Source organism: Loxodonta africana, chromosome 3, assembly GCF_030014295.1.
Source record: "Loxodonta africana isolate mLoxAfr1 chromosome 3, mLoxAfr1.hap2, whole genome shotgun sequence".
NCBI classification, from domain to species: domain Eukaryota; kingdom Metazoa; phylum Chordata; class Mammalia; order Proboscidea; family Elephantidae; genus Loxodonta; species Loxodonta africana.
The window spans coordinates 118146150-118168169 of NC_087344.1; the positions used below are offsets into that span (position 1 = coordinate 118146150).

Consider the following 22020-nt stretch of genomic DNA (forward strand, 5'->3'; position numbering starts at 1 on the left):
TTCCCGTCCAGCCCCGCGCCCCGCTAATTCCTCGGCGCCTCCCGGCTCGCCGCGCCCCTCGCCGTCGCCGTGCCCTCTCTTCTGGCTTCCTCCTCGCGCTGTCAGACTCAGCGTCCCCTAGAGAGGGCGCAGCGTTAGAACTCTTTCCGAGGACGCCTCTCGGGACCAGTCAGAACCCTAGAGCGCTGCGAGACCCCTCCCAAAGTCGCAGGGACAGCGCGGGCAAGGGCCACCGAGCATGCGCTGCCTCCCCTCCTCGTTTCCGGCTGTTTCCTGGTTCGGCTTTTCAGCCAAACTTCTTAGGGCCGGCGTCCGACCGCGGGCCCCGCCTATGCCCGCCTCCTGTGGGCGGAACCAACGCAGTCCCGCACTGATAAATCCAAGCATCCCAACGCTTTCTCTGGTCTTCTCTGTGTATTGGTAGCTGAGTAGCTGGAGCGGGAGCTAACTGGCAGCGATGTTTAGGAGAAGCTGCAGGGTAAGAAAGAGACCAAGGTTACGGTGTTTGGGGGGCGGGACACTGGGCGGAAAATAAAGGGGCAGGAAGCAGTGGTGAGGAAAGAGCGGATCCCCGAGGCCCTTAGTTCTCCTTACCTCGCGCTTGGCCGTCCTGCAGGATTCTAGACCCTCGCCTTGCTTTCACACCCCCGCCCCGCCTTCTCAGCACAGGACAAAATACATCCCGTATATTCACTTTTCTGTATTCTCCGAGCAGAGCAGCCGACCGCTATATAGGCGGTGTTCTGTCTTCGGAATATCTTTTCTTCCTCTGGCCCGGGAACTTTGCAGGTACTTTACCCTGCATCTCGTTTCTGCATTGGGCGGGGTCTCAGAATCACTTGCGCTGATTTTGCTTTACTGACTTAGTATCTACGAGAAAACCCTCTCCATAACCGCTGTTTATCCCCATCCCAGGAAGGAGGTCATAAAGTAGATGTCTTTCTGCAATTGATGTGTACTGGCAAGCGTAGCATTCAAATCGTCTGGGGTGCCCGCGAAATCGCGGGCTGGAAAAAAGTGGAGTAGCTGGCCTTTAAAAAAAAGCAAACCAAACCCAAAGCCGTCGAGTCCACTCCGACTCATAGCGACCCTATAGGACAGAGTAGAAAGCTGGCCTTTAGGGTACATAATATGTTTAGTATGCTTTTCGTTTTGTAACATGGAGGAGGACGCTTTCCCGTTGCATAAAGAAAAGAAAAAATACAGTCTAACTACCCTTTAAACTTAATCTATACTAGTTTTGTGTCTTACAGATTCGACGTAGGTCAGTTACTAGAGCATGCGCGTTAATACATTGATGTGTTCACTCAAGACTGCCATTTAAATGTTATTTAAAATTGAGTTAGAAAGTTATGTCCTTGATCAAAAAAGCTGCAGTTTTAGAATTTAGAATAATTCTAATGGATTCTTGCCCAGTTGTTTTCATTGCTATACAAGTTAATGGACTCTGAATTCAGAAATTGGGGGTTTTAACAAAAATTTTAGCTGACGCCGGAGAAAAGGATGGCTGAGAGGTTTCTCAATCTCTCCAAGAAAAGACTTAGTAAAACCCGACCCAGAAAACTCATATACCTTCATCTCTTCTTTGACACTCACATAAAACTAAGACTCATATTTCTATATATATAAAAAAAAATATTTAATAGCGAGGCTGTTGTTACAGAGTAAGCTTGATTAAAATTGCTCTCTTATGGAGAATTGCGATTCCGTTGTTCTAAGCAGAGAGCCCAAAGTGATAAAACCAATATTTGGATACCATTGTGCTTTCAATACAGTATCTCATTTTAATCATCAGAACAAATTACCCAGTGAGGTGAGCCCCGTATTTCAGGTTTGTAAAACTACCAGAAGTTGTAACCTACCCGGGGTCACAAAGATAGTTGTGGAGCCTAGACTCAAATTCATCGGATTATTTCTGTGCTGTTTCTACTAAACCACTTCTTTTTATTAGCTGGTTGAGGTGTGTTGTTCCCTGGCTGCAGCCACCTTTGTACTTTGTTTAATAGGGTGAATATTTTCCTGGTAGATTGTGTAATTTGTGTAAACTGTAAACTGACTTTTTTTTATTAACTTATTGAGCTTCAAGTGAACGTTTACAAATCAAGTCAGACTGTCACATATAAGTTTATAAACACCTTACTCCGTACTTCCATTTGCTCTCCCCCTAATGAGTCAGCCCTTCCAGTCTCTCCTTTCGTGACAATTTTGCCAGCTTCCAACTCTCTCTATCCTCCCATCCCCCCTCCAGACAGGAGATGCCAACACAGTCTCAAGTGTCCACCTGATATAATTAGCTCACTCTTCATCAGCATCTCTCTCCTACCCACTGTCCAGTCCCTTTCATGTCTGATGAGTTGTCTTCGGGGATGGTTCCTGTCCTGTGCCAACAGAAGATTTGGGGACCATGACCGCCGGGATTCCTCTAGTCTCAGTCAGACCATTAAGTATGGTCTGTTTGTGAGAATTTGGGGTTTTTTTTTATCCCACTGATCTCCTGCTCCCTCAGGGGTTCTCTGTTGTGCTCCCTGTCAGGACAGTCATCGATTGTGGCCGGGCACCAACTAGTTTTTCTGGTCTCAGGATGACGTAGGTCTCTGGTTCATGTGGCCCTTTCTGTCTCTTCGGCTCATAGTTATCGTGTGACCTTGGTGTTCTTCATTTTCCTTTGATCCAGGTGGGTAGAGACCAATTGATGCATCTTAGATGGCCGCTTGTTAGCATTTAAGACCCCAGATGCCACATTTCAAAGTGGGTTGCAGAATGTTTTCATAATAGAATTATTTTGCCAATTGACTTAGAAGTCCCCTTAAACCATGGTCCCCAAACCCTCACCCTTGCTCCACTGACCTTTGAAGCATTCAGTTTATCCTGAAAACTTCTTTGGTTTTGGTCCAATCCAGTTGAGCTGACCTTCTGTGTATTGAGTATTGTCCTTCCGTTCACCTAAAGTAGTTCTTATCTACTAACTAAACAGTAAATAACCCTCTCCCATCCTCCCTCCCTCCCCACCTCGTAACCACAAAAGTATGTGTTCTTCTCAGTTTATACTATTTCTCAAGATCTTATAATAGTGTTCTTATACAATATTTGTCCTTTTGCCTCTGACTAATTTCGCTCAGCATAATGCCTTCCAGGTTCCTCCATGTTATGAAATGTTTCACAGATTCGTCACTGTTCTTTATCGATGCTTGGTATTCCATTGTGTGAATATACCACAATTTATTTAACCACTCATCTGTTGATGGACACCTTGGTTGCTTCCAGTTTTTGCTATTGTAAACAGAGCTGCAATAAACATGGGTGTGCACATATCTGTTTGTGTGAAGGCTCTTATTTCTCTAGGGTACATTCCGAGGAGTGGGATTTCTGGGTTGTATGGTTGTTCTATTTCTAACTGTTTAAGATAACGCCAGATAGATTTCCAAAGTGGTTGTACCATTTTACATTCCCACCAGCAGTGTATAAGAGTGCCAATCTCTCCGCAGCCTCTCCAACATTTATTATTTTGTATTTTTTGGATTAACGCCAGCCTTGTTGGAGTGAGATGGAATCTCATCGTAGTTTTAATTTGCATTTCTGTAATGGCTGATGATCGAGAGCATTTTCTCATGTATCTGTTAGCTGCCTGAATATCTTCTTTAGTGAAGTATGTGTTCATATCTGTTGCCCACTTGATTGGGTTGTTTGTCTTTTTGTGGTTGAGTTTTGACAGAATCATATAGATTTTAGAGATCAGGCACTGGTCGGAGATGTCATAGCTGAAAATTCTTCCCCAGTCTGTAGGTGGTCTTTTTAGTCTCTTGGTGAAGTCTTTAGATGAGCATAGGTGTTTGATTTTTAGGAGCTCCCAGTTATCGGGTTTCTCTTCGTCATTTTTGGTAATGTTTGTATTCTGTTTATGCCTTGTATTAGGGCTCCTAAGGTTGTCCCTATTTTTTCTTCCATGATCTTTATTGTTTTAGTCTTTATGTTTAGGTCTTTGATCCACTTGGAGTTAGTTTTTGTGCATGGTGTGAGGTATGGGTCCTGTTTCATTTTTTTGCAAATGGATATCCAGTTATGCCAGCACCATTTGTTAAAAAGACTATCTTTTCCCCAGTTAACTGACATTGGGCCTTTGTCAAATATCAGCTGCTCATATGTGGATGGATTTATATCTGGGTTCTCAGTTCTGTTCCACTGGTCTATGTGTCTGTTGTTGTACCAGTACCAAGCTGTTTTGACTACTGTGGCTGTATAATAGGTTCTGAAATCAGGTAGAGTGAGGCCTCCCACTTTCTTCTTCTTTTTCAGTAATGCTTTGCTTATCCGAGGCTTCTTTCCTTTCCATATGAAGTTGGTGACTTGTTTCTCTATCACATTAAAAAATGACATTGGAATTTGGATCGGAAGTGCATTGTATGTATAGATGGCTTTTGGTAGAATAGACATTTTTACTATGTTAAGTCTTCCTATCCATGAGCAAGGTATGTTTTTCCACTTAAGTATGTCCTTTTTAATTTCTTGTAGTAGAGCTTTGTAGTTTTCTTTGTATAGGTCTTTTACATCCTTGGTAAGATTTATTCCTAAGTATTTTATCTTCTCGGGGGCTACTATGAATGGTATTGATTTGGTTATTTCCTCTTCGATGTTCTTTTTGTTGATGTGGAGGAATCCAAGTGATTTTTGTATGTTTATCTTATAACCTGAAACTCTGCCAAACTCTTTTATTAGTTTCAGTAGTTTTCTGGAGGATTCCTTAGGGTTTTCTGTGTATAAGATCATGTCATCTGCAAATAGAGATTATTTTACTTCTTTGCCAGTCCGGATGCCCTTTATTTCTTTGTCTAGCTTAATTGCTCTGGCTAGGACTTCTAGCACAATGTTGAATAAGAGTGGTGATAAAGGGCATCCTTGTCTGGTTCCCGTTCTCAAGGGAAATGCTTTCAGGCTCTCTCCATTTAGAGTGATGTTGGCTGTTGGCTTTGCATAGATGCCTTTTATTATGTTGAGGAATTTTCCTTCAATTCCTATTTTGCTGAGAGTTTTTATCATAAATGGGTGTTGGACTTTGTCAAATGCCTTTTCTGCATCAATGGATAAGATCATGTGGTTTTTGTCTTTTGTTTTATTTATATGGTGGATTACATTAATAGTTTTTCTAATATTAAACCAGCCTTGCATACCTGGTATAAATCCCACTTGGTCGTGGTGAATTATTTTTTTGATATGTTGTTGAATTCTATTGGCTAGAATTTTGTTGAGGATTTTTGCATCTATGTTCATGAGATATAGGTCTGTAATTTTCTTTTTTTGTAATGTCTTTACCTGGTTTTGGTATCAGGGAGATGGTGGCTTCATAGAAGGAGTTAGGTAGTATTCCATCAGTTTCTATGCTTTGAAGTACCTTTAGTAGTAGTGGTGTTAGCTCTTCTCTGAAAGTTTGGTAGAACTCTGCAGTATAGCCATCCGGGCCAGGGCTTTTTTTTTGTTGGGAGTTTTTTGATTACCGTTTCAATCTCTTTTTTTGTTATGGGTCTATTTAGTTGTTCTACTTCTGATTGTGTTAGTTTAGGTAGGTAGTGTTTTTCCAGGGATTCATTCATTTCTTCTAGGTTTGCAAATTTGTTAGAGTACAATTTTTCATAATAATCTGATATGATTCTTTTAATTTCAGTTGGGTCTGTTGTGATGTGGCCCTTCTCGTTTCTTATTCGGGTTATTTGTTTCCTTTCCTGTATTTCTTTAGTCAGTCTGGCCAATGGTTTATCAATTTTGCTAATTTTTTCAAAGAACCAGCTTTTGGCTTTGTTAATTCTTTCAATTGTTTTTCTGTTCTCTAATTCATTTAGTTCAGCTCTAATTTTTATTATTTGTTTTCTTCGGGTGCCTGATGGATTCTTTTGTTGCTCACTTTCTATTTGTTGAAGTTGTAGGGATAGTTCTCTGATTTTGGCTCTTTCTTCTTTTTGTATGTGTGCATTTATCGATATAAATTGGCCTCTGAGCACTGCTTTTGCTGTGTCCCAGAGGTTTTGATAGGAAGTATTTTCATTCTCGTTGCATTCTATGAATTTCCTTATTCTCCCCTTAATGTCTTCTATAACCCAGTCTTTTTTCAGGAGGGTATTGTTCAGTTTCCAAGTATTTGATTTCTTTTCCCTAATTTTTCTGTTATTGATTTCCACTTTTATGGCCTTGTGGTCTGAGAAGATGCTTTGTAATATTTCGATGTTTTGGATTCTGCAAAGGTTTGTTTTATGACCTAATATGTGGTCTATTCTAGAGAATGTTCCATGTGTGCTAGAAAAAAAAAGTACACTTTGCAGCAGTTGGGTGGAGAGTTCTGTATAAGTCAATGAGGTCAAGTTGGTTGATTGTTGTAATTAGGTCTTCCGTGTCTCTGTTGAGCTTCTTACTGCATGTCCTGTCCTCCGAAAGTGGTGTGTTGAAGTCTCCTACTATAATTGTGGAGGTGCCTATCGCACTTTTCAGTTCTGTTAAAATTTGATTTATGTATCTTGCAGCCCTGTCGTTGGGTGCATAAATATTTAATATGGCTATATCTTCCTGATCAATTGTCCCTTTTATCATCATGTAGTGTCCTTCTTTATCCTTTGCAGTGGATTTAAGTTTAAAGTCTATTTTGTCAGAAATTAATATTGCTACTCCTCTTCTTTTTTGCTTATTGTTTGCTTGATATATTTTTTTCCATCCTTTGAGTTTTAGTTTGTTTGTGTCTCTAAGTCTAAGGTGTGTCTCTTGTAGGCAGCATATAGACAGATCGTGTGTCTTTATCCAGTCCGAGACTCTCTGTCTCTTTATTGGTGCATTTAGTCCATTTACATTCAGCGTAATTATAGATAAGTGTTTAGTGTTGTCATTTTGATGCCTTTTTATGTGTGTTGTTCACAATTTCATTTTTCCACTTACTTTTTTGTGCTGAGACGTTTTTCTTTGTACATTGTGAGATCCTCATTTTCATGGTATTTTACTTTATGTTTGTTGAGTCGTTACATTTTTCTTGGTTTTTGTTTTGAGTTATGGAGTTGTTATACCTCTTTGTGGTTACCTTAATATTTACCCCTTTTTTCTAAGTAAAAACCTAACTTGTATTGTCCTATATCGCCTTGTATCCCTCTCCATATGGCAGTTCTATGCCACCTGTATTTAGTCCCTCTTTTTGATCATTGTGATCTTTTACATTTTGACTTGAATGATTCCCTGTTTTGAGCTTTTTTTTTTTTTAATTAATCTTAATTTGTTTTTGTGATTTCCCTATTTGAGTTGATATCAGGATGTTCTGTTCTGTGACCTTGTGTTGTGCTGGTATCTGATATTATTGGTTTTCTGACCAAACAATTTCCTTTAGTATTTCTTGTAGCTTTGGTTTGGTTTTTGCAAATTCTCTAAGCTTCTGTTTATCTGTAAATATCTTAATTTCGCCGTCATATTTCAGAGAGAGTTTTGCTGGATATATGATCCTTGGCTGGCAGTTTTTCTCCTTCAGTGCTCTGTATATGTCATCCCATTGCCTTCTTGCCTGCGTGGTTTCTGCTGAGTAGTCTGAACTTATTCTTATTGATTCTCCCTTGAAGGAGACCTTTCTTTTATCCCTGGCTGCTTTTAAAATTTTCTCTTTATCTTTGATTTTGGCAAGTTTGATGATAATATGTCTTGGTGTTTTTCTTTTTGGATCAGTCTTAAATGGGGTTCGATGAGCATCTTTGATATATATCCTTTCATCTTTCATGATGTCAGGGAAGTTTTCTGTCAGCAGATCTTCAACTATTCTCTCTGTGTTTTTTGTTATCCCTCCCTGTTCTGGGACTCCAATCACACGTTAGTTATCCTTCTTGATAGAGTCCCACATGATTCTTAGGGTTTCTTCATTTTTTTAAATTCTTGTATCTGATTTTTTTTCAGCTATGTTGTTGTTAATTCCCTCGTCCTCCAGATTTCCCACTCTGCATTCTAATTGCTCGAGTCTGCTCCTCTGACTCCCTGTTGAGTTGTCTAATTCTGTAATTTTATTGTTAATCTTTTGGATTTCTGAATGCTGTCTCTCTATGGATTGTTGCAGCTTATTAATTTTTCCACTATGTTCTTGAATAATCTTTTTGAGTTCTTCAACTGTTTTATCAGTGTGTTCCTTGGCTTTTTCTGCAGTTTGCCTTTTTTCATTTCTGAGGTCATCCCTGATGTCTTGAAGCATTCTGTAAATTAGTTTTTTATATTCTGTATCTGATAATTCTAGGATTGTAACTTCATTTGGGAAAGATTTTGATTCTTTTGTTTGGGGGGTTGTAGAAACTGTCATGGTCTGCTTCTTTACGTGGTTTGATACCAACTGGTGTCTCCGAGCCATCACTAAGATATTATGGTGATTTATTCTATATTTGCTCACTGAGTCTTATCTTGTTTTGTTTTCTTTCAATTACGTGGATGGGCTACTAGATTGTGCTGTCTTGTTTGTTGTAGCCCTTGACTTACTTATGTCCTATTACCAGCTGGTTTGGGCTGTTGCCAGGTATATATGCCTGAGTCTATTCACTATTCTTGAGTAGAATCTGATTTTGGGTCATCAGGTGTGTGCTGCACCCTAACACCTATCCATCTCGAGAAGTAGTGGTGATAGTTGTGTGCTCCAGATTCTAGTCAGTTGAAGGGTAGGTGATTCTCTTTATAAGTTGGAGTTGTCATCTACAAAGTGGAAAGTTTCTTCTTACAGATTCTGAAAAATAAGTTCAGTTCTTGATCTTTCACTATATTGTTCAACTTCTGCTTTTGTTTAGTATTTAGCTGATCAGAATTGCCTAGGGACAGTTCCATCAGAATCCTTTGACGTTTAAATTGTGTAATTTTTGGCTGTCTTATCTTTTCGTAGGGCCACCATTTGTGGTTTAAAGTTTGGTAACTTCAGTAAATGCAGGTGGTTACTGTTGTGTTCATTAAAACTGTCCTAAACGTAGAAATGGATTACAAAGGTGACACGTGTATATCTAATTATACTGTTTTTTATATATCCTTTTGAAGAAATATGAATGTATTTAAGATATCTAAGCATTTACATGACAATTGGTGTATTAGTAGCTTAGAACAGGGTTGCCAAACATTTTTGCAAAGAATCTGTAAAAATTTTTGGCTCTGTGGACCGTATGGTCTCTGTGGCAGCTACTCAACTCTGCTGTGAAAGTAACCATAGACAGTATGGTGTAGCTGTATTCCAATATGTCCCCTGGGTGACATAAACAGTTTGCGCTCTACCGCTAACCTAAAGATTGGTGGTTTGAACCCTCCCAGTGGCACCACAGAAGAAAGGCCAGGAAACCTGTTTCCATAAAGATAATAATGAAGAATACCCTATGGAGCAGTTCTACTCTGTAACACATAGGGTCACCATGAGTTGGAATCAACTTGAAAGCAACAGGTTTGGTTTGGGTCTTTTTTGGTGTTTCAATAAAACTATATTTACAAAAACTACTGGCTACCACAGTCCTCTGGCTTAAAACAGTCTGAGAATATTTGCACAGAGAATAGCAGAAAATATAGAACATAGTTTTATGTTAATTTTCTTTGTTAGACAGAGTGAGGTATCTTCGAAATGGGATCCTCCAAGGAAAAGATTTCAGAGGCCTACCTGAGGGCCCACAGGGACAAGTTATCAAAATTGGTGGACTGATCAACACTTGAACACAGTACAATTTCATCCTGATGTTTCCCACTCCCCAGATCCCCAATCATCAGTGTCCTAGTAGCTTGTAGGTGAGATTTCCAGAATAGTGGCCATAAGTTTACTGTCTCTGACTGTTTTGTCCTGGAAACCCTCCACTTCAATAGTGCAGTTACCACTGATTAGTTTTATTTTATTTTGGCTAGTTTTTTTTTAATAGTTCCTCTCTGGTAAGTGTTCAGTTAACTGTTAGTTGGTTTATTTAGTATAGATATCAAATTACAGTTGAAGGCATTTAAGTAATGATTAAAATCTGTATTCTTGAGCATAGTCAGATTGCTGTATTCTCTTATTTGGTTCATATTTATCAAATTTATTTTAATAAAATTGTTCTTCGCAGGTTCTGAGAAGTATTTCTCGTTTTGACTGGAGATCACTACGTACAAAAGCTCCTCTGCAGCATGAACCAGGCTTAGGATTTAGTTTTGGTATATGTTATGTTCTGTCATTTGATTTTAAACTTAAATTTATTATACATGTGCAGCTCTATGTATGTATTTATCTGGAATATGTTTGGTAAACAGATCTAATGATAATGATGTCTATCAGTGAGTAGGACCCATCACCATCCACGTGTTTTCTTCTTACTCAGATCTGTGGTAGCTGCACACGTGCGTATATTCCTTCCCTTTTTCCTGAGTATGTAGCCCAAAATAAATGACAAACTTACTGATATATGTGGGTAGACATTTGAATTCAACAAATACTTGTTAAACCCTTCCAAGCCATACAATTCTAGGTGCCCGGTAGTAGGCTGAATCCTGTTTTGGGCTTAATATATATGAAGTGCTGCTAGTTAGAGTTGTCAGTTCTGAGGAGCCATGTGGCGTTGCAGAGAGAAGGAGTAACATTTTTCTTCCCCTTTCCCCTATACGATGAAGGCCCTAGGTAAAAAAGACAATTTAAATAATAACACCTATCTTTGGTAGGTTTTTGCCAACTAAAGTGCTTCTTCCTTTTAAATTATTACCTGTTCTCTAATTAAAAACCCATTTTCTCAGTTTAGTTGATTTCAGAAAATAGTTAAAAGGCAGCTGAGATAATTAACTTATAGCCAGGCACAAATGACAGTCTCAAAGCTCTCTGGGGTTATAGTGTTTGTTTTTTAGTTTGTTTTTTAAGATGGTTAGCTTCTTTTATAACTTTTTTAACAGAATTAAATGAAAAAATTTTTTAAGATGGTTAGCTTCTTTTGTAACATTTCTTAACAGAATTAAATGAAAATTTTCAAGTAGTGTGAGGATAGCAGTTTGGGGCAGTGGATCTTCTTATTTCCCTGTTAGCACTGGTTTGATGTGCTTTGCTATCTAGTTTCAGCTTGTCACATACAGATTCATATTCCATAGTAAGAAATAGCAGAAGATACGTATGGTGGTTTGCTGAGTGACAAAGGATGAGATAGATACAAATGTTTAGGAAGGAGATTGTGAAGTTCAAATAAAGGAATAGGAATAATACCCAAAGCCAGTTGTATCCAGTTCCTTATCTATAGAATGAGGATAATATCTGTCTTAGTTATCTAGTGCTGCAATAACAGAAATACCGTAAATGGATGGCTTTAACAAAGAGAAATTTTTTCTCTCACAGTCTAGCAGGCTGGGAGTCCAAATTCAGCGTGTCAGCTCTAGGGGAAGGCTTTCTCCCTCAGCTCTAGAGGAAGGTCCTTGCCATCAGTCTTCCCCTGGACTTGGAGCTTCTCAGCACAGGGACCCCAGGTCCAAAGGATATGCTCTTCTGGCACTACTTTCTTGCTGGTATAAGGTCCCCTTTTCTCTCTGCTCACTTCTGTTTTATATCTCAGAAGAGATTGATTTAAGACACATCCTAATCTTTAGATTGAGTCCTACCTCATTAACATAACTGCCTCTAATCCTGCCTCTTTAACATCGTAGAGGTGGATTTACAACACATAGGAAAATCACATCAGATCACAAAATGGTGGATAATCACACAATACTGGGAGTCATGCCTAGCCAAACTGATACACATATTTTGGGGGGATACAATTCAATCCAGAACAATATCTATATCACAGCATTTCTTTGTAGATTATATGATATCTGTCAAGTTCCTTGCTCATAGTTGCTGGATCAGTCTAGTTTTTCAATAAGTGACACGTAATAGATCCCTGCTTTCCATATATTTTAACCACACACAACCTTGATGTGCAGTGGTCCCAATCTTAGAAGTAAGGTTGTAATGTAGACAACCTTAACTGAAACTCTAAGCATACTTCTGCTAATGCATTATAAGACTATGGGGCCATCATGTCCTCATTCTGGGGTTAGTTTCCTTATCTGTAAAATGAGATATTTGGTCTTGGACATTCAATTCACCAAATTTTTGATGCTTTTACATTTTATTTCTCACATCTCCATACAGATGATTATGATAGCCTTAAACTTGGGTTACTCATTCTCATTTCTGTGCTTTTGCTCTTATTCTTCTTACTCGAAATAGCCCATACCTCTTTTAAATCTTACCTATCCTCTGATGTTGGATGCAACCACATAAAAACCTAGTGATCAGCTGCTGTCCTCAGTCTAGCCATCATATTCATTTCATTAATTTTACAGTAACACAACCCCATGTTTTATGTAATTGAATTGTTTGGGTACCACTTAAAAGCATTACCCAAAAACCAGACCCACTGCTGCCGAGTCAATTCTAAGGCATAGAGACCCTGTAGGACAGAGTAGAACTGCCCCATAGGGTTTCCAAGGCTGTAAATCTTTATGAAAGCAGACTGCTATATCTTTCTCCGGTGGAGTCACTGGTGGGTTCACACCACCAACTTTTCGATTAGCAGCCAAGTGCTTTAACCACTGCACCACCAGGCTCCTATAAGCTTTACAGCTGAATTTTATGTTGCTAGTTTTTGAGGAACTTTCCTCAGCCACTTTTACCAGTTGCTTCATGTTAATTTATAGGCTAAAATTATCTGAATTTAAAGGAGTACAATTTAAATTATGATATTGATATTTTGTGTTTTAAACCAAGTTTTAGTGCTTTTGGTAACTGAATGTGTCTCATCTCCCTAGTTCAGGGGTATGTCTTATATGTTAGTTCCACTTGAATATTAGTAAACATTTGATAATTCTGCTTAAAAACCTGTTGCCATCGAGTCGATTGTGACTCATAGCGACCCTATAGGGCAGAGGAGAACTGCGCCATAGAGTTTCCAAGGAGCGCCTGCTGGATTTGAACTGCCGACCTTTTGGTTAGCAGCCGTAGCTCTTAACCCCTACACTACCAGGGTTTCCAAATCTGCTTAGTAACTAGTAATAAGAAAAAAAAAATTATCTCACCAATTAGAAAAGAAAAATTCACTGGAGCCCTACAGGTTTATATATATTATTTGTAGAAACTAGAAAACTTACCTACCTCCCTTGGCATTTGTTTTGACATAAATTCATTTATATCGCACAGTGATTATCTTGATAAGTCATATAACACATAGTCTAACTTTCTGGTTATGTAACCAAGAGTTAAAGTCCTATTATAAGTATAAATTTCCACATACTGATCTCAGGACTTTTTTTCCTCAACTAATTGTCTTATTTTAATGTTTTCTAAATAATTTTCCCTTAGAACTCAGTGAACAGCAGAAAGAATTTCAAGCTACAGCTCGTAAATTTGCCAGAGAGGAAATAATCCCTGTTGCTGCAGAATATGATAAAACTGGCGAGGTATGTGTGGACATTTTAAGGAGAGAAAAATCTTTTGCAATTTTTACAAGGTCATATAATTAAACTGTCTAGATTTAAATATAAGGTAATATGGCTTTTTTTCTCTTTTTTCATTTAGTACCCTGTTCCCCTAATTAAAAGAGCCTGGGAACTTGGTTTGATGAACATAAACATTCCAGAGAGTTGTGGTAAGCTTTCTCACATATTTAATCCTAGAATACAAATGAACAAGATGAATTGTGAAACTCAGTCTTTCAAATATTCGTTGCCATTAAATGGCTTTCCACATTTATCTCCCTGTTCAGACTTCAGTATTTATCTGCTTTTGGAAGCTCTGTACTCACACTTAGAGGTGTTTTTCCTTCTTATAACTGGTTCCAACCTTAACTTGATCCTTAACGGTGATAAGTTCCCTCACTAGAGTTGGTCAGTTTGTTACATATTAAGTCCTACTTTTTATTTTTTTCCTGTGAGATTGCCACTTCCTCAGTTCATGGGTCAAGATTTTAGCAGAGTTGCATCAAATTTTTCAAAATCAAGTTGAAACAGGAATGTAGTTACAAATTATAAATAGTAAAGAGGATTTTTTAAATATTTAAAATTTGTTTTAGAGAAACATATAATTTGTCCCTGTGCCAGCCAAAACATTCTTTTGTAGTTTCTCATGTTATAGATACTGATTTTGCAAGTTTGCTTTTATTGGATTGTATATGAGAGGTAATCAAAGTACCCAGCGCCGTCGAGTCAATTCCAACTCATAACGACCCTATAGGACAGAGTAGAACTGCCCCCATAGAGTTTGCAAGGAGCGCCTGGTAGATTCGAACTGCCGACCCTTTGGTTAGCAGCCGTAGCACTTGACCAACTACACCACCAGAAGTAATTCACCTTTATTTCCATAGAGATGCATTATATATTATAATGGGTTTTTTCTTAAAATATATTGATACTGTAGGTGGCCTTGAACTTGGAGCTTTTAGTGGTTGTTTAATTGCTGAAGAATTGGCCTATGCATGTACAGGGATTCAGACTGCTATTGAAGCAAATAATTTAGGGGTAAGTTACTTGGAAAATTAATTGCCTAACTTAGCTGTTAATGAGACAGTTACTATTAGGTTAGGTTGGGAGGGAGTGCGTGGAGGTGGATGTTTATGAAAGTTTATCTATAAAGTAAAAATCTCACTATGGAACTTTTTTTTCCTTATGGGCTTATATTTAAAAGTTAGAGATCTTTATAGAAAATAATAAGTTCCAAGGCGTAATATAAATTTTCTTTTTTCTCCATTCAGCTTTGTTTATACAAGCTTTCTTGGCATTGTATTATTATCTGCAACATTTTATACAGTTTCGGCCTTGGAGATTTTTATATTTGCCGTATTACCAAAGGATTATCTTATCCTGAGTAGTAACTCAGTGAATTTTTGTCTTCTTCTGTCTCTTAAATATCTTCTTGATTTATTGAATTAATCATGCTGAATGTTCGTATAGTTTATATTTCCTAGTGCTAAATAAATTGGTAATAAAATATTAGTTGTCGGAACACAGTTTTCTTTGAAAAGGAGAACAAGATTCTGCATTGAAGTGTGGAGTTATGATTCCAAGGTGTGATCATTCTGGCCCTGCTGTCTCTCGTATTCGGAGTGCTGTCTGTTCTTGAGGAGAAACTATACACTTGGGCTGCTGTGGCACTGGCAGTTCTAGGTTAGGGCAAGGCCTAAAGCCAGCATTAGGGGAAAAGGTCAGGATGGTTTGTTGTCATAGGTTTCAGTGCTGAAATGTAGTTAGCAGTTTTAAGGAGGCCTGATCGTACATACCAAGTCACTCATCCTAGTTTAATTCTTCATTAGCAGATTTTACTATAGTAGGTTTCTACGTATTATATTACCAAGTCCTAGATATGAATATACTTAGATTAACAGATTTATTTCCTGTACTGTAGCTCTGTAACTTAGAGGCAGAGTAAAGGTCAGTTCTTTGAACCCCTTGGCGGGAAAATATTTCTTCATTTGTGTTGAATTATGGCATCTCTGAACTTACATATCTATTAAAATATCTTGCTTTTTCTTTAATGTCAATTTTCTGTGGTAGGAAATGCCTGTTATTATTGCTGGAAATGATGAACAACAAAAGAAGTATTTGAGGAGGATGATTGAGGAGCCAATAGTGTGTGTGAGTATGTGTAACTGCTGCTTTATTTCACATTTTAAAGATGCGAACAAGGGTACTATTTCTCGTTTTTTATCTGTATGTATGCATTAGGCCATAACAGGTTAAGATGAATTTTAGCAACTGACACATGAGTTAAAAATTAATGCCTCAGTCTTTCATTTGGACAAAATGAGAGGAAAATTAAAAGTATAATGCTAAGGATTTTGTGAAAAAAAAGGAACATATTTAGGTACAGTGATGTTTCTAGGATGCAAAAAAAAGTGTCGTAATATGCCTTATGCATATTCTTAATGTAGCCCTCTGCAGTTCAAAAACTGGGTGGATCTCAGATTCCGAGTGTAGGACAGTAGATATTTAAACTAGGAATCTTCTGAACTACTAAGAGATTAATGTTGAATATGTGACTGAAGAGATAGCAGCTTTTTCCTTAAATGACTGAGTGACTTGGGGAGTGTAGTTACAGATTTTATTTAATTCCCTGAGAGCTAGTCAACAAAAGGTTTAAGTGGTTTTTTAAAAAAGATACACACACACACACACATATATATACATACATATATATGTACATATAAATATATATACACTGAGATTCTATTCTGAAGTGTTCCTTACATAAGGATTTTTACCTGCTTGTTTTTTATTCTTAAGAGATTTCAGCCTTGAGTGTGATTGTGATATTGAAATAGAGTGAATTACTATTAGTTTGAACTAATTGTCTGAAAGAGTAGAAAGTAATATTTGAAAATAATATTTTTTATTAATCTGAAATACCTATATTTCAAGCATACTGCTTAATAAAGATATTCATACATATTTCTTACGTAATTGTAATTTTTTTCAATGAATGAGAGTTTAAGCTAACATTCTCAATATTGTCTTAAGAATTATGTGAAACATCTAGATTCTTGTCCTGTAACGTATATAGTAGGTCTCTGGGCGAGGCAAGTTGTTTGTGCTTGGCTGCTAACCTGAAGTGTAGGAGTACAAACCTACCCAGCAGCACTGCGGAAGAAAGTCCTGGCGATCTGCTTCCGTAAGGATTATAGTCAGGAAAATCCTCTGGAGCACATGGGGTCACCGTGAGTCAGAACTGACAGTAACAGGTTTGGCTTGGTTTTTGGAACATGTTTAGTAACGAGAAATAGCATAATAAATTGAAACATAGATGTGGTAGGGAGAACCTAGCTTAATGAATTCGTAAGTGTGTTTGTGATTATCATATTAGCTATAAATAGATATTTCTAAAATACTTGAGAGTCTTCAAAAATAGCTCAAGTATTTTAAACACTTCCTTGATAGGTTCGTTCATACATTCAGTATACATAAAGATGCACTCACTGTACTCCCTGTCTACGGTTTTGTAACTTCTGAATTAATAAAGGTTTTACTCTACTTTTTCCCCCTACTAGTCTGCAATAGCACTAGGGATGCTAAGAGTGAAAATGAGAACACTCAATAGATGAATTATATCTGGATTAACTATTAATGATTTAATCGCAATAAGTTTTTTTTTTAATTGTACTGCATTTAATTTTGTATTCTATTTAAGCTTTTAAAAAATAGTATTTTTTTTAACTTTTCTGATTATAAAAATACATAGTATAGAAAAGTTAGAAACGTATGAAAGAAAACCCAACCCTGTTGTCGTCGAGATGATTCCGACTCATAGCGACCGTATAAGACACAGCAGAACTGCCCCAAAGAGCAGCTGGTGGATTCGAACTGCTGACCTTTTGGTGAGCAGCCGTAGCTCTTAACCACTGCACCACCAGGTATAAAGGAGAATAAAATATCTCTAACAGGGAAGCTGCATTATTGGAAAGGGAACATCCAGAGCCAAATTAATGAGAATGTTGACACTTTGTGGAAAAAATGTAACCAGTATCACTGAACAATTTGTGTGGTAATTGTTAAATGGTAAGCTAATTTGCTGTGTAAACTTTCACTGAAAACACTAAAATATTATTTAAATAAATGTCTATAATCTTCAGATACGAAGTATTACTATTCTAGTCCTTCTTAGACTTAATATATAAATGCATTTTTAACAGTTAGGGTCATATATATGCAGTTTTATATGCTTTAACATTATGAGCATTTTCCTATGCTCTTAAATCTTTTTAAATGGTATGTTATGTATTACTGTGCATCTAATGGAAGTACTATGACTTATTTCACTATTCTCTATTATTATTTAAATTCTTTAGATATTTGCTTTTAAAAATAATGTCATAAAAATTGATACAGGTTTGGATTTAACTTTACAATACAGATATGTTTATGTTATTTCATATTCATAAGACTTAATCTCTTACCTGATAATGTGATCAGATATACTTTTAATGAGGAAGAGAGTAAAGAGGTAAAGACATTACCATTATTTTTAATATCATTTAGTACAAAAAAATTCCTAAAATAGAAACTAATTATATTATTATATTACATACATAGTTTTTTACATATTTTTATATATAATATTAAAATAAATTAAAAACCAAATTTTCTAAAGATCCAGTTGAATCGTTTAAGCAGTATCCAAAAATCCCATTGCCATCAAGTTGATTTGGACTTATAGCAACCCTGTAGGACAGAGTAGAACTCCCCCATAGGGTTTCCAAGGAGTGGCTGGTGATTCCAACTGCCAGCCTTTTGGTTAGCAGCCAAGATCTTAACCACTGCACCACGAGGGCTCCTTCTAAGCAATATACACCTAAAAAAAAAAAAAAAAAATATATGTAGTATTAGACAATTTTAACTAAGTAGTAGACTGTTAGGACATGCTCGTTATGGGCAGACATTCAGTAAACTTGTTTACCTAAACTTCATCTTAGAACCCAGAAGTCTGTGTAAAAAGCCTCAGTGTAAGAAAACTCTTGTCATAAAACCATGCATATCCAGTGGAGCTAAGAAAATTGCTGGAATGTGACTGAAAGAACCCTAAACTTGGGATCCCAAGACCTAGCTTCAAGTTTTGGCTCTGCCATATAATAGCAGTGTGATCTTGTATAGTCACTTAACCTCAAACTCTCTTCTGAGAACGGAAAGTGTAATATCTAATGGGTTATTAAAAAAAAAAAAAACCATGGCCGTCAAGTGGATTCCGACTCATAGAGACCCTATAGGACAGAGTAGAACTGCCCCACAGAGTTGCCAAGGAGCACCTGGTGGATTCAAACTGCCGACCTTTTGTTTAGCAGAAGTAGCTCTTAACCACTATGCCACCAGGGTTTCCAAACGAGTTATAGTAAAGATAAAATAAGATACTTTGTGTCTTAGTCATCTAGGGCTACTATAATAGAAATACCACTAGTGGATGTCTTTAACAACGAGACGTTTATTTTGTCATAGTCTAGTTGGCTAGAAATCCAAATTCAGAGCGTCAGCTCCAGGAGAAGGCTTTCTCTCTCAGTTGGCTCTGGAGGAATGTCCTTCTCATCAGTCTTCCCTTGGACTAGGAGCTTCTCTGCTCAGGAACCCCCAGTCTAAAGGATGCGCTCTACTCCCCATGCTTCTTTCTTGGTGGTATGAAGTCCCCAACTCTCTGCTTGCTTCCCTTTCCTTTTATGTTTTGTAAGATAAAAGGTGGTGCAGGCCACACCCCAAGGAAACTCCCTTTACATTGGATCAGGGTTGTGAACTGGGTAGGGGTGGTGTTACAATCCTACCCTAATCCTCTTTAACATAAAATTACAATCACAAAATGGAGGACAACCACACAATACTGGGAATCATTGCCTAACCGAGTCAACACATATTTCGGGGGACGGGGGGGACACAATTCAATCCCTGACACTTAGTTTTTTGTAGTGATATTATCGCTTAGTGCCCCACTTGCAAAAATACATCTGAGAGAAGTTTCCTTCATTCCTAATAGCCAAGAGCAAAACTTTTGTTTCTCTTTAACTACTAGTCATTCATTTATTAACTTACTCAATATCTGAGTTGCCTGCTATATGCCGATTTCAGCTTAAGGATAGTGTGAATCTCATACTTAGTACTGTTTTTTTTGTATGGTAACTAGGAAGTCTAGAGCCGATTTTTATAAACTGTACCAATGTAAGATTGTTACCGTAATTTCACGAGTTAGAGCCACCTGCTGCAAATAGCCAATTCTTGAGACGGGTGAGGTGGGTAGCAAGAGCTTTATTAGATATACCAGTATATGGAGACAGAAGGGAATGATCTCCTCCTAAAGTCGTCTGTCTCACCAGACTACTGATTAGTTCGGGTTTTTAAGGGAAAAGGGGCCATAAGTCTTAGGGACTTGTGGAATGTGCGCTCTCTTCCTTCTGTTTGGTTTTGGTGGTTGTATCTCAAACATGTTGATCTTTTCCTGCCATTTTCCCATCAGCTCAGGGGGTAGCTGGTGCCATCCTTCGTCTTATTTGACAAGCTTAGACCAATATCACTTGTTTTCCACAGTCTTAGAGGAAACATTGGTTAACACTTAACCATTTGGGGAGCTAACATCGGGGTCTTACTTGGAGGCAGGGATGGGCTAGGGGAGGGAAAGGAGAGAAAGAAGAAAGAAGAAGGAAAAAAAAAATTGGCTCAGGTACTGTGCAAGATATGGCTGAGCAGCCTGTTTCAAGATGGTAGCATAAAGAAAGGCATGAAACTACCCTCATTCATTCAAATATTTGAGTACTCTGTACCAGTTGGACTGGAAATAAAGTAGTGAACAAGACTGGGTGAACCCTTGGTCACACCAAAAACCAAACCAAACCTGTTGCCGTGGAGTCAATTCCGACTCATAAAGACCCTGTAGGACAGAGTAGAACTGCCCCATAGAGTTTTCAAGGAGCAGCTGGTGGATTCGAACTGCTGACCTTTTGGTTAGCAAACTGAGCTCTTAACCACTGCACCACCAGGGCATTGCCTTAGAATTATGCATAAAATAAGTTACTGATTTGATTTTCTAGTTTGTGTGGCGACATTTCGGTGTTATAAGTCAAACTAGTTAGAATAATGAGGATGGGAAATGTGTGGGATATTTATAATTTTATTAAACACTTATTATTTGGCACTAGGGATACCAAGTGGAGTAAGTACCATTCCTACTCTCAAGAAGCTCTGAGACTGCAATAAGAGAGAAACACAACAAATAACAATAATACTGTATATAATACTGTGTGGTACCATACAGTGTGATAAAGAAGGGAACAGGTGCAAGAGAAACAAAAAGGGAAGATTTCTGTTGAAAGAGAGTTAAAAAAAAATTAACTTTCATTACTAAGAAGCAATCAAAGAAGATGCGAAGAACCAGCAGTAACAAGCCGTTATTCCCAGAAACAGACAGGTCCATAACACTTCATAAGCTCTAAAAACTTTGCCTGTTATAAAGCAGAGATACATCTAATAGCATATTTTAGGGGGGAAATTTCCAAACGTCATTAAAACAAAATTTAAAAAGGGTTGTCTTTTTCTGGAGAGCTCGTTTGTATGATACTTTATTCTGTGATGAATCTCTGTTATTGCATCTCCAGAAAGGAGAATAAACTACTTCAGTTAACTCACGTGATGCCTGAATTTCCTCTAAGGCATCCCTGTCAAAACACCCTCTGAGCTCATTTTTTCATACGTCACATGCCTGGGAGTCACCACCTTTTGAAGCAGCTCTATTAGGGAGCTCCTCTGACTGTTAGAAAGCCCTATTCTAGATTGCATGCTCCTGAGGGAAGGGATCGTACCATTTCCTCTTATAACTTCACCACCTCACACCATATAATAAGTGTTCAATAAATGTTGGAATGATTGATTTCAGTGTAGTTTTTTAACTGTGAAGTCAAATTCTTTCCCTTGGCTATAAGCCCTTCAGATATTTTAATATAGCTGTTATGTGAATCTTATCTTTTCCCCAATTTTGTCATTTTTTTTTTTCATTTGACGTGGTAAAATCCCATCACTAGTAATCACTGACCCAAAAATAACCTAAATATAGTACATTCGCATGATCTGATTGGTACAGAGTAGGGTGGTACCATCACCACTCTTAGATACTGTACATTTGTTAATTCAGCTTATAGGATTTGCATTTTTAATGATACAAAACTTAGTCTTTACCAAGTCAGTTTCCCCATTTAATGTTATGACTGGTATATTCATTCGAATAGTCTTAACTCTTCAGAATCTGCCCTGACTTCTCCCCGAACTTCACACTTGTATATGCACATCTGGTAAACATTTCGTCTTGGCTAGACCAAAGTACCTTAAGCTAAGCGTGTCTTAAACCAAGTTATTTTTTCCCTTCCACTTTTTAGAACTGCATTTCTTCTAACCAAAACCCGTTGCTGTCGAGTCGATTCCTACTCATCGCGACCCAATACAGACCTGCTGGTAGTTTTGCCAGTACAACTGCTGCTTTATTCCTCTGTGCCTTCAGCCTGCCTTTCTTACTTTTATTTGTCCTTCAAGACTTACCTCTTCCAGTAAGTTTTGCCACTAACTCTT

At 37.8% G+C, this 22020-nt stretch overlaps 1 protein-coding gene across 4 annotated transcripts in view; it reads left to right on the plus strand.

Annotated features, from left to right (window-relative positions):
* The first annotated feature begins 278 nt into the window (after positions 1–278).
* The window catches only part of ACADM (acyl-CoA dehydrogenase medium chain), a 65385-nt gene continuing 43643 nt past the window's right edge, over positions 279–22020 (plus strand). The window contains exons 1-7 of one of the 4 annotated variants that reach the window (XM_023549473.2): positions 279–478; positions 10053–10140; positions 13304–13401; positions 13520–13589; positions 13707–13802; positions 14357–14457; positions 15490–15570. In XM_023549473.2, coding sequence (XP_023405241.1) covers positions 458–478; positions 10053–10140; positions 13304–13401; positions 13520–13589; positions 13707–13802; positions 14357–14457; positions 15490–15570 — 555 coding nt within the window. In that variant the 5' untranslated portion in view covers positions 279–457. The remainder of the gene's footprint in view (positions 479–10052; positions 10141–13303; positions 13402–13519; positions 13590–13706; positions 13803–14356; positions 14458–15489; positions 15571–22020) is intronic. The other 3 variants (XM_003411129.4, XM_023549471.2, XM_023549472.2) reach the window with 3 other exon arrangements.